Source organism: Triticum aestivum, chromosome 4D (assembly GCF_018294505.1).
Source record: "Triticum aestivum cultivar Chinese Spring chromosome 4D, IWGSC CS RefSeq v2.1, whole genome shotgun sequence".
NCBI lineage: Eukaryota > Viridiplantae > Streptophyta > Magnoliopsida > Poales > Poaceae > Triticum > Triticum aestivum.
In genome coordinates, this window is record NC_057805.1 from 26036339 (window position 1) to 26048818 (window position 12480).

The 12480-nt window shown below is 44.4% G+C and overlaps 1 protein-coding gene and 1 pseudogene across 1 annotated transcript; both read left to right on the plus strand.

Annotated features, from left to right (window-relative positions):
- Positions 1-1355: 1355 nt before the first annotated feature.
- On the plus strand, positions 1356-1789 carry LOC123099492 (uncharacterized; annotated as a pseudogene).
- Positions 1790-6468: 4679 nt separating this feature from the next.
- On the plus strand, positions 6469-11498 carry LOC123095896 (GPN-loop GTPase 3). Its single transcript, XM_044517467.1, has 9 exons — positions 6469-6852; positions 7232-7340; positions 7421-7502; positions 8448-8533; positions 8790-8893; positions 8980-9110; positions 9199-9292; positions 10431-10486; positions 11084-11498. Exons 1-9 carry the CDS (start codon positions 6808-6810, stop codon positions 11178-11180), a joined length of 804 nt encoding a protein of 267 aa, XP_044373402.1. The 5' UTR covers positions 6469-6807; the 3' UTR covers positions 11181-11498.
- Positions 11499-12480: the final 982 nt, after the last annotated feature.

The following is a 12480-nucleotide window of genomic DNA, read 5'->3' on the forward strand; positions in this document are numbered from 1 at the left end:
CTTTGTAGTCGTTGTGGTTGTGTGTCGGTACCCGGCGTTTATGTATCTTGCCTTGGGTGTTGGTGTGCGTTTGTATCGGATGCTTTATTGTTGTGGATCGTGCTTTATAATATAAAGGGGAACCCTTTTTCTTAAAAGAAAAAGTCTGCAGATTATTGCGGGGGTGATGCAAACTCAGCACACCTTCCACTCCAGCTGAGTCCAAACTCCAGTTGCACGAATGCGCGCACGCGTACGTGTGGGTAGGTGAAGGCGGACATGATGCCAGCCAAAGTCCAAACCTACGTTCGGAGCAATTCCGAAAGAAGAAACGGCCGACAAAGCCGTAAGTTTGACGACGTGGTGCCATGCACGACTGACTAACTGTCTGTCTGTCTATCTGTCTTGATCTTGTCTTTGATTTCCAGTGCCTCAGTGCGTGATGTGAACAGGGCAAAAAGGTTCCCCCTTCCATACGTTTCAGGCTACGATTTCGAATCCTTCACACGTGGATGATCTTTTCCCTAATACAGTATAATCGCAGATGCTCATGTCTAATCACCTTTATAAAGGCGCACACATACACTTTATCTCTACGAGCATATCCGAGCTGGCATATGATTGACGAAATCACCACAGGCGTCTCGTAGATGATGGAACGTCTCCTCCCATTAAACAAATATCGCTGAAAAGCCTAAAATAATTTTTAAAAAAATGCAAGCATCAATGCTAAGTCTAGACTCGAATCCTGATGGGTTGCGTTCACCACAAGAAACTAACCATCTGAGCTACGCTCAGAGCCTCAGACCCGAACCAAAGTGCATGCACGACCAGCGGGCCGGGGTAGGCGTATGTATCTGGAATTCTGGATATCTTATCTCCGCAACTCTTTTAGCTCCTTTAAAATTCACGATGGCGGCGGTCTCTTCGGGAAAATGGGCGTCCTTTGTCTCCTCGTTGTTGCATTATGGTTTCACTCTGTAAATCCCTCGATATGATGGTCCCATACAGGACAGTGTGGCCAAGCCAAGAGTTCGAAATCATGATTTCAAATACATGTGTTTAGATAAATTTTGTAATATATTTTTAAGTGATTTCTACTGGTTTTTGCCAAAGTCATGTGTAGTAAACTGACTACATAGAAGACCGTATTTTGCCAAAGTCAGGTGAAAACTGTGTACGTGGGGCCGCCGCGCCTTCCTCGCCATTGCCTGGTCATTTCGGTCTATCTTCTCCACGTACACGTAAGTCCGAACACCCTCATCCTGTTTGCCTGTGCATCTCTGCATTGCAGCTACAGTTCCAATCCTAGTCTTGTCACTCTTGTGGTAAAAGAGTCAGTACGTACGTAGTGCCTCGCAGAAACCCTCACGAAAATGGCACGGTTCTCCCGCGCTTGGCTCACGCTGCTTCTTCTCGCGTGTGCCCTTGTGCAGAGCTCCTACGGCTCGAGACCGTCTCCCCGGGAGCCGCAGAAGCCCGGGGTCCTGTCTCCGACGATGGTTCACGGCGCCGTCGAGGCGGACAAAGTCCGGCCTTCCACGGAGGAGGGTGCGACCGGTAGCGGCCATCATGGAGCAACGCTGATGATGGTGGCGCGGTTGCAACTTCGGCCTTGGGCGGGGGTGGCGTTGAGTCGGAGCAGAGGAAGGATTCAGGGGCGCCGGTGCTGCAGCGGGCGCTGGGAAGGATGCTGGGCTCGAAGCTGGCGCGCCGGGTGCTGGGAGGGGAGGCGGAGGACTCAGCGGCTGGGCCGTCGTGCCACTCCAACAACGCGCACAATAACTGTGCCCCGCCGGCGCAGCACTGACCGGGGTGCTTCTTCTTGCACAAGCTCCCAGACTCCCAGTTGATTCATTCATCGTTGACGCTTTCATGTAAATTAACACTCGAACTTTCGATCTTGTTCTTTCAGAACATGTAGTCTGGGTGCTAGCTAGCTAGTCCGAGTTGATTCATGAGACCTCTTTGATTCACTCGTACTTGACGCTTTCATGTAAATCAACAGTACCAGCTCTTTCCAATCTTGTTTTTTTTCTTCCAAAAATGTGAACCCTTTCATTATTGATGCTATATGATACTCTCTCCATCCGGAATTACTCTTGGCAGAAATGAATAAAAATAGATGTATCTAGAATTAAAATACGTCTAGATACATTCATTTCTTCGTAAACTATTTTCTGACAGAGTGAGTATATACGTATTTCTTTTATTGCGAATAATGTACGTATTTCATTTGTAAGGCATCAAGACAGATTCTGCTCTCTGGTTCCATTTGAGCCGATAGGGATGGTCGATGTTCATGAGATGCAGCCATGCATGCAGGAAAAACAAAAACAAAATTCTTTTTAGAAGCAGTCACCTTCAAGGTCAGATGGCGGGTGTGATGCAATCTCAGCTCAGCAATGCCATGGGCCATGGCCACTCCGGTCGCAACTCTCACTCCGAAGTCCAAACTCCAGTTGCACGGACGGATGCGTGCGTACGTGTGGTGTGGGTAGGTGAAGGCGGACACGCCAGGAAAAGTCCAAACCTGCCTGCGGAGCAATTCCGAAAGAACAAACCGCCGACAAATTAAGCCGCAAGTTTGATGATGTTTTGGCTGGGAAAGTAAACATGCGTAGTTTCCGAGTAAGAGACTGTCGTTCTGTCTTGGTTTTGTCTCTGATTCTCCGGCGCGTGGATGTGAACAGGTACCGTACGTGTCATCAACCAATCTACGGCTCAATCGCGTCCATCAGACCTCATGACCGGAAGTTGCATGCACGGCCAATGAGATAATTGCATCTATAGTCCTTGTACTCGCTCGCGACGTCCAACTCAGTCCTGGAATTTGCGTATTGCTTCAATACGGTTCCGGTACATAAAAATACGTGGCCAGTACAGTCCCTGAGGTTGAAACGCCGGTCCTGGCTCTACATGCTGCATACGTACTATGTATTCCACCGTATGCCACGTCAGACTGGCCCTGCTCGTCGGGTTGGACCCATATGTCAGTGGGATATTGAGAAACAAAAAAAGAAGAAAAGTGGTCCAAAATCACTGTTCTGGCCTTTTCAGCAATCTTTGTCATAAAATGGACTCGACGTGAAAGTATTTCACAATCTGACTCTTTTAGCAACGCCACAGCCCGTGGCGTTTCATCTTCATATAGCAACGCCGGGGCAGCTTGTGTTTCAGCTCCACATTCAAACGCCAAGCTAGCTCGCGTTCTCACTCCACACGGAAACGCCAAGCAAGCTGGCGTTGCTTCCCAGGCCGAAACGCCATGAGCTTTGGCGTTTCTAGCTGAATCTCTCAGGAAGGAGCTCGCGGAGGCCAACGCGCACCGGGACGCCGCGCATGGAGACGCGGCCGAGATGAGGTCGTCGCTGGGAGAGCTGACCACCAAGATGATGAGCCTGGAAGCCTACTGCTCGGAGCTCAAGAAAGCCCTGAGGCAAGCGACGGAACACAACGGCGGCACCGACACGCAGTCCCACTCGCGGCGGTCGTCGTCGAGGTCGATCGGGGCGAGCCGAGAGCTGCCCGGCAATGGCATGCCGGTGAGCCACGAGGCCATGGTGGAAGGCTTCCTGCAGATCGCCTCCGAGGCGCGGCTCTCGGTGTAGCAGCTCTGCAAGGTGCTGATCCAGCAGGTGGAGGAGCCCGACAATGGGCTGTCAGAGAAGCTGAACCTGCTGCAACGTTGTGCATACCGATGTGCATATGGCTCCTATCGGTTTGTCCTCTCGCTCGCATCGCATGCGCATGCCTGCTCCGTTGTCTTGTTCCCGCTGGAATTTTATTTTGCTTCGGTTGCATGCAGGCACGACGTGCAGAACCCTAGCATTGTACTACAATGAACCAAGACCAATTGGCCGGCGGCAGTTTCAGCTAGAAACGCCAAAGATCATGGCGTTTTGGCCTGGGAGGCAACGCCAGCTTGTTTGGCGTTTCCATGTGGAGTACGCTAACTAGTTTGGCCTTTGAATGTGGAGCTGAAACGCGAGCCAAAAAAGTGCGCGAGGGCGGGTGGTTCGAGCCAGCAACATGTGGGCTGGGGAAGCGCACGCTAACCACCAGACCAAGTGTGTGCGGACGATATATGAGGGGATGCACACCCTATATATTTAGTCCTTTTTATAAGAAATCTATTTAGTTTTTTTGAGTGAAAAATAATAATTAGGTATTCACGGTCTTTCTTCGGCCTGTACGGGCCTGTTTCTTTTGTTTTATAGCTACGGCCCAGCTGTCTTCTGTGTGTTCTGCTTTTTTGTTCGTGTTCAGTTTTTTGGCAGTCTACTATTTGGCGCAAGCAACCTGGTGCGTACCCCCCCCCCCCCCCCCAGCCCACTGCATGCAGAATTTTTTTCGAATAATTTATAATTGATGATTTTTTTCGAAGGCGGTCAACCTTTTTAAAATTTGGGCTGAACATTTTTTGAGGTTAAAATTTGTTTATCGAATTGAAAAAATGTTCACCATATTTTTAAAGTTGCAAAAATTTTCATAATTCATGAACTTTTTACAAATTCGTGAATAATTTTTGAAATGGCATACATTATTTTTGGAACTCGTCAACAAGTTTTTTTTTTTGCATAGCGAACATTTTTGTTTAATTCGTGAATAACTTTTGAAATTCAGAAACATTCTGTTTGTGCTGAACATTTTGATGAATTCATCAATATTTTTTTGGATCAGTGAACATTTGTTTTCGAAATGCATGAAATATATTTTTCTAAATCTCAAGCATTTTCTTGAATATCTTCATAAATTCAAGGACATTTTTTGTATAGACAAACTTTTACTTTTGAATCATGAGCATTTGTTGAATCGATGAACATAAAAAAAAATTCAATTCATGAATACTAATTGTGTATGTGTGTGTGTGCACGCGCGATATGTGACGAGATGAATGCCCTATATTTAGTCTTTTGTACAAGTTGCGAAAATTTGTTTTTGGAATTTTCTAAGTTGCACTCCCTTTATATATGTGAGGAGATGCACTCCCAAAATGTTCACCATATCTTTGAAGTTGCGAACATTTTATAAATTCATGAACTTTTTACAAGTTAGTGAATATGTTTTGAATTCACGAATATGTTTTGAAACTGCGTACATGTTTTTTGGAACTCATCAACAATTTTTTTTTCATAGGCAAAATTTTCTTCAAAATTCGTGATAACTTTTGAAATTCAGAAACATTTTTTTGTGACGAACATTTTTGAATCCATCAATACATTTTTGAATCAGTGAACATTTTTAAATTTTTTGGAATTATAGTTTTTTAAATTCCCAAGCATTGTTTTGATTATTTAAAAAAATACGTACATTTTTTGTGGACACATAGTTTTACTTTTTAATCATGAACATTTTCTGAATCGATGAACTTTTTTTAAATAAAACTCATGAATATTTTAAAAATCACGTATAATTTTAAAGAGATAGTGATATGCTTATTATATATAGTGCATCCCCATGTTGAACAAGATCACGCACTTGGACTTGTGGCCCGCTCAGGCAGTGGTTGGGCAGAGCTCGTGGGTTCGAATCCCCCCTGCATCTTTTTTTTCATTTTATTTCTCGGCCCACTGACATAGGGGCCGTATACGGACGTGGCCTCCACTACAGAAATACGAGATACATATGTGGCGTGTAGAGCCAGGACTGGCGTTTCAACCTTAGGGACCATATTGATAACGTATTTTCATGTATCGGGACCGTATTAAAAGCAATACACAAGTTTCAAGACTGAGTTGGATGTGGCCAGCGAGTATGAGGACTATAGATGCAATTATCTCCACGGCCGACCCGAGGGGTGGTGGGTATATGCATATGCCCGAATATCACATATCTGCAACTCCTCTCACAATGTTTTTTTTGTTGCGGGAAACTCATATTAAAAAAAACTCCTCTCACAATGTTGATCTTGGATTTCTCTAAATGCAATATTATATGAGTATCATATGAAACAAATATGAATATTTATTTTCATATGCGAGACCATTTTTTAATATGAGATATACAGTGTGCCTTTTCTAAATATATGAAAACTTATGTTTAGTTTTATAGATAAATTCTTAAGTATAGGAAAATTTACCTTCGATTTTGCAGACATTTGTTTGTGTGTGTATATATATATGATTTTATATTACGAAACTGATTTTATGAAGAAAAGAAAATTATTTATAAAATTATGTGTTTATATTTTTTTTAAATATGAATGAAATATGAGGTAGTGGGCCGTGCCAGAGGCCGGACCATTAAGGCCCAGTTCTTTTGCAGAATCTGACCCCTACCCAGATTCTACCAGAATCTTTGAGCCCTATTTATTTTATAATCCTATCTTGCTAGAGTCTGATTAGATATAGGATTATAAAACAAAAAAGGGTCAAAGATTTTAGGAGAAGCTAGAGAGGGGCAGATTCTGGGAGAATCCTGCAAAAGAACTGGGCCTAAAGCCCACCGTTGAGGCGGCAATATGGGCTATGTGAGCGGTCAGCGCTAGAATCTCTGTCACGCCGCCACGCCGCCACTCACCTGCCGCCGACAGGCCCGCCACCCAACCCGACAACCGTCGCGCCGGCCGCACTCTCCGCCGCCCCGGCCTTCTCTCCGAATCTCACCCCGCAGCTCGGCGGCCTCCCCGGCGTACATCAGCAAGTCTGCGATGACCCTCGTCGGGATTTTCCTCGCAGCCCTCATCTGGTGCGCCGCCTACGTCGCCGCCGCCATCTCCTCGGTCTTCTAGTCCTCTCTTTCTCCGGCAACCCAACCCCCACAAGCCCTCTCCCTAAACCTACCCCGACCCCCCATTCCCAATCTTTCGGTAGCCCGACGCTGACCATGGGTTTCGCGCAGCTCGTCATCGGCCCCGCCGGCAGCGGCAAGGTGATTGTCTCCGATTCCCGCCCGCTCCCTATTTCGCTCCATGCTTAATTCAGTCTCCAGAGCTAATTTGATTGGGGGACGAATTGGTTCGTCGCTCTGACCAGTTCGGGTTCTGCCGCTGCTGCTTACAGTATTTCGCATGGTTGTGCTCCTGCTTTTGTTTAATGCAGTACTTAAGTTTGTGCTGTTTTGATGTGGTTTGATCCCTGTTTAGATGCGATTACAGATGAAATTATATACTCATCTGCTTTGTGACTATACCTGTATGTATGTATGCCAAAGATTTTGACTGATTTAACTGGGTTGCGCGGGAGACTAGAGTATGATTATGGAGAAGCTCAGAAATAGTGTTTTTTAACCAGTTGTTAATCATGTGCAGTCGACCTACTGCTCTGGTCTGTATCAACATTGCGAGACGGTGGGAAGGAGGATTCATATGGTCAACCTGGATCCAGCTGCAGAGCACTTCAGCTATCCTGTATCTACCGGTAAGAACACCTGCACGCTGTTTTGCTCATTTTTTATTTTACATAGGGCTCTTACTCACATCTGTTTGGTATTTTTGTAGACATTAGAGAGCTCATATCACTGGACGATGTCATGGAGGAGCTTGGGATGGGACCAAATGGCGGCCTCATCTATTGCATGGAGTATCCTGTTGCTTGAAACCATGTTGATTTGTTGTTGATTGCTGTCTTCCAAGCTATTTGAAGTGACACCTTATGGCAATATCATCTGCAATGTATTTCTGCTTTATATTGGTACTTGTAAGCGGATTGGAGGTGTGGACATTACACTGCTCGAGCAGAACTGGTCCTATAGCACATACCTGCAATTGTTCCGCTAGTATCTTGATGCTTGCAGATTTAGTAAATGTTAGTTTGGAAGACCTACTTTTTAGGCAGTTAGAACTGGTGCATCCTCTAGATCATACCCCCTCCATCCGAAAAAGCTTGTCCCTCAAATTGATATATCTAGCAACAAGTTAGTGCTAGATACATCCATTTGAGGAACAAGCTTTTTCGGACGGAGGGAGTACTTCATTACATCTTGGTGCGATGTTTGCACATATACTTTGTTATGTCTAGAAATGAACCGCCTTCTGTTTTGTTTTCACCAGCAAAAGTTTCCTGTAGATGCTCCCGGAGCAAATAGTTTTGCTGTACCTGCATGGTTTCGTATCTGGATAGTAGATACTATGACGCTCAGTTATAATTTCAGTTTGCTGCTCCATTTGTTGAAGTCATTTGCATGGATGCTACCTTTCACACTTCGGATTGAATAGCATTGCCATGCTGTGAATTTTATTAGTGAATCAAGAGCTCCATTTGTAATCTAGGATCTGGCTTCATTATCAAATTCGAAGAGGATGTGAATACTCTTTATTGGCATAAAAACTACTCCCTCTGTTCACAAATATAAGATGTTTTGGTTATTTCAATCTGGACTACATGCAGACTTAAATGAGTAAACAAACACACTGAAACGTGTCTATATACATACTATTCAGAAAAAAGTAGGATCTATTTGTGAATGGAGGGAGTATATTTTAGGATCTTATGCTGGCCGTTGTTGTTTCCTTAAGAAACCCTTAGGCACCTTGAAGACAATTTGGATGATTGGTTGGATGAACAATTGGAAAACTACTTGGATGATGACTACCTTGTGTTTGATTGTCCAGGTAATATTCTTAATGCATGTTTGCAATTATATCTTGTTAGCTAGTTGGACTATTTCCTGTTACCTACTATTCTTACCACTGCATGGGCCTAACGCGTAATGAATTTCCTTTCATGTCTTATGTTAAAATTATTCAGTACTCTGTACATTTGCCATCTTTATCTATCTATTTTGTGGTTCTGTAGCACATATTATTTTGTGGAAAAATGAGATACCTAGATTGCTTAACATCAAAGTTCCACATCTTGTTTTGGCAGGCCAGATTGAACTCTTCACTCATGTTCCAGTTTTGCGTAACTTTGTTGAGTATCTGAAACGAAAAAATTTCACTGTTTGCGCTGTGTACCTTTTGGATTCACAGGTTTGAATCTCTAATACAGTTTTCCTTTACGACAACACTGAACTCAGACCCCAGATTGATAACTGTTTTCTCTTTTCTTGGTACAGTTTGTCAGTGATGTCACAAAATACATTAGTGGTTGCATGGCTTCTCTTTCTGCTATGATTCAACTAGAGCTTCCTCATATCAACATCCTTTCTAAGATGGACCTTGTTTCCAATAAAAAGGATGTCGAAGAGTATGTTCGCTTTTTCTCTCTCTTATACTTTAGCTGTAACATTCTAAATTTGCCCTTTTTTGTACTAATAATGTTTTTGTATTTTTAGCTATCTGAACCCTGAGGCACAGGTTCTTTTGTCACAGCTGAATCGACAGATGGCACCTCGATTTCACAAGTTAAACAAGGCTTTAGCTGAACTGGTATACCTTCCATGAACCTGTCAATTCTGTAAAATCTTATGCTTTATGAAGCCCTATAACTTCCATATATTGCCTTTAGAAAAAAATGTCAATATATTGCGGTCAGCTATGTTGTTTTTATGTCATAAATCTGTAATTGCCGGACTTGTATCTCCTGCTTTGAACTGTTATGTTTCTGATGAAAATTGTCTGCGTGGTTAAGATTTTCTCTGTCGGCACATGGCTTAAGTTTTAATTTATGATGAGACATCACCTTATTCAGTGCTTATGTTCTGGCATCTGAGCTCTGACCATGCACTAGCTATTCTGTACTGCAGAATAAACTTGCGTAAAAATTATGTTTTGAGTTCCATGATGCACTTCCTTTGTGATTCTATAAAGTAGTCCCTCTGTTTCTAAATACAAGCCCTTTTAGAGATTTCAATATGGACTACATACGGATGTATATAGACATATTTTAGAGTGTAGATTCACTCATTTTGCTCCGTATGTAGTCCGTATTATCTCTAAAAAGGCTTATATTTAGGAACGAAGGGAGTATAAACCATGGCCAACTCACATTTTCTTTATTTAAAGTTATAAACCATGATAGCTTGTGCTGATTTATATTCCACGTAGGCAACCATCTCTTATGTTGTGGTAATTGGGAGTCTGTGGACTTCTGGAAACTGGGGTTGATTAAAGCTTTAGATAGCTTTGATTGGTAAAAATACCATCATATGAGTGAGTCCACAATAATATTTAAGGGTGTCATGATGATTGCAAGGGATTTTCGCACACATGATTATTTTAATACCTTTCTTTTCTGCCTTCAGCAATGAGCATTTCACTTTGTGATCCTTGGTTATTTTATTAAGCCAAAGGAAACTGCATGGCATGGGAAAAAATAATACTATCTATTTACCTATTTTAAGTTTGTCTACTTTTATTGGTTCTTCTCTTCACTGGGTCTCGGATCCATTGGTATGAAGCTGTCAAGGCAGAACGATAAATTCATCTTGGCATGCTTATGTTGACATTTAGAATATATGGATGTTTCTTCCTCTATTTTTTCCTGTATCCTCTTTTGGTAGGTAATTTGCTCTAATATTTTTGTGTCTCTGCCTCCAATATTGATGTCAGTACTAATATCATGTAGGTTGATGATTACAACATGGTGAATTTCATACCACTTGATTTGAGGAAGGAGAGCAGGTATTTCTGTTTGTTTTCTCGGTTTAATTAAAATCCCACCCTTCTTTACATGCCTAAGCTTTCCTCCTTTTCTGATCAAGTGATCGAAGGAACCCTTTGCCACTTGATTTTCTGATCCTTAGACATGCTACTTCTACTAGTACGCTTGTGGATGCAACTTTAACATCTATCTGGAAGACACATTCCCTCCTTGCCAGATTCAAATTTCTGGTGGGGTGGTTGTATAATATCACACTTAGCAATTTGCTCTACTACGCTGTTGTTCCATTTTTTTCCTCTCATATACTGGTCTGGTCTTTTTGGAAAATAATAATAATAATGGAATCAGCACTACACGAGCGGGAAAATTTCCACCTTCAGATGATTGTTCAGTTGAAATTTATGTGCTATAGCTGGTTTAATTTGAGGTATAGTGCTGCAGTGAAACAAAAAGTTTCAGCAATGTTGAAGTGTGGCACTTCCATTTGCCATGCTGATATTGAATTTCCAGTTATTTCCATGACATGTATGGACCAGTTAGCCTAGATGCTTGGCAGATTTATGATTTATCTACCTGATTCTGTTTTTCCGTATCCCTGACCATCCTTCCTTTTGCAGCATTCAGTATGTGCTGTCAAACATTGACAACTGCATCCAGTACGGGGAAGACGCCGATGTGAAAGTTAGGGACTTCATTCCTGAGGATGATGATTGACCATTTGATCAATCAGAAGCAACAACTTAGTCCGTAGCATATAGTGTGGGTCCACGGGAGGAGGAATTCACCGCCACACGGCAGCGCTGAACAGGCAGAAGCGATGTTTATCTGCTCCGATCGTTGGTCGAAAAAACAACACAGAATGCATCTGCAGAGAGTGTTTGGTAACCTTCCTATGGTTGTGTGGTTGGTAACTATCAATTGCTTGTAAACAAATCATCCTCTTCGGGAGCTCTTGAACGGCACCAGACATGAGTGGTAATACCTAAAATAGTGTATGCGCCAATGCACCAATTCTGCTCCTTTATTTCTCAACACAGGGCCGTGAAATTCTGGTCAGCTTAGGGCCTGTTTGGTTCCAAATAAGTCACCGACTTATAAGTCGAAAAGTGAATGTTTGGTTCCAAATAAGTCACCGACTTATAAGTCGAAAAGTGAAAAAAATGACTTATTTTGCCAAACAGACCCAACTTATAAGTCATCCCAAATTATAAGTCATAAGTTGCTCCACCCCAATTTAAAACTTATAAGTCACCCCTTTTTGCGTGGGTTCCATCATCTTTTCAGCTTCAGGTCCACACTGGACGTTCACCCGTGACCCATCCCGAGCTCGATCCCACCGCGCACCCCAACCCTCACCGCTGCCGCCCTCCATAGCAAGCTCGCCCCCGTCGCAATCCTTCCGATCCAGCACGCCGCCTTCGAGGTCCAGTACGCCGCCGCCCGGATCCGCTCGCGTCCTCCGCTCGCCGCCCGGTCTCCACCATGGCCGGTAGGAACTCGAGGTTGCAGCTCAACCTTTTCGAAGATTCCCAAGGCGCCGACAAGGAAGACGACTTCTTTGGTGACGGCTCCCAGGTCGGCAACTACTCCCCACCGATTCGTGCGGGTGCTGCTCCGTTTAGTGCTCCGGTGGCTGGAGGCTTCTCTCCGCGCGTGGGTGCCCTGGGCACGGCAACTGGAGGCCTGGGTGCTCTGAGCGCGGCGGTTGCCGGCCTCCCTCCGCGCGTGGGTGCTCCGAGTGCACCACAGGCCCCGACCTTCGTCGATCCGCCCGCGCCGGGGGGACTGGACCTGAACTCCGAGCCGGCGGCGTTTCCTGGCCTGTCGGAGTACCAGCATGTTCTGCAGTCCTAGGAGGCCCCTCCCCGTAGATGCAGCGGCAAGCATGTGGTGGCCACGACTGGACGCGGTCGAGGTGCGGGCCGAAGCGCATGTGGCCGAGGAACCTCTTCCAGCGCCGGCATGCCTCCTCGTCCAGCGAGGTCAGGGGCTGGTCGCAGTGGTGGTGGTGTCA

Coding starts and splice junctions, on each gene's coding strand:
- LOC123095896 (XM_044517467.1), top strand. CDS start 6,808: ATGGGTTTCGCGCAGCTCGTCATCGGCCCCGCCGGCAGCGGCAAG. Junction 7,341..7,420: donor CAGCTATCCTGTATCTACCG/GTAAGAACACCT, acceptor GTATTTTTGTAG/ACATTAGAGAGCTCATATCA. Junction 10,487..11,083: donor GATTTGAGGAAGGAGAGCAG/GTATTTCTGTTT, acceptor TTCCTTTTGCAG/CATTCAGTATGTGCTGTCAA.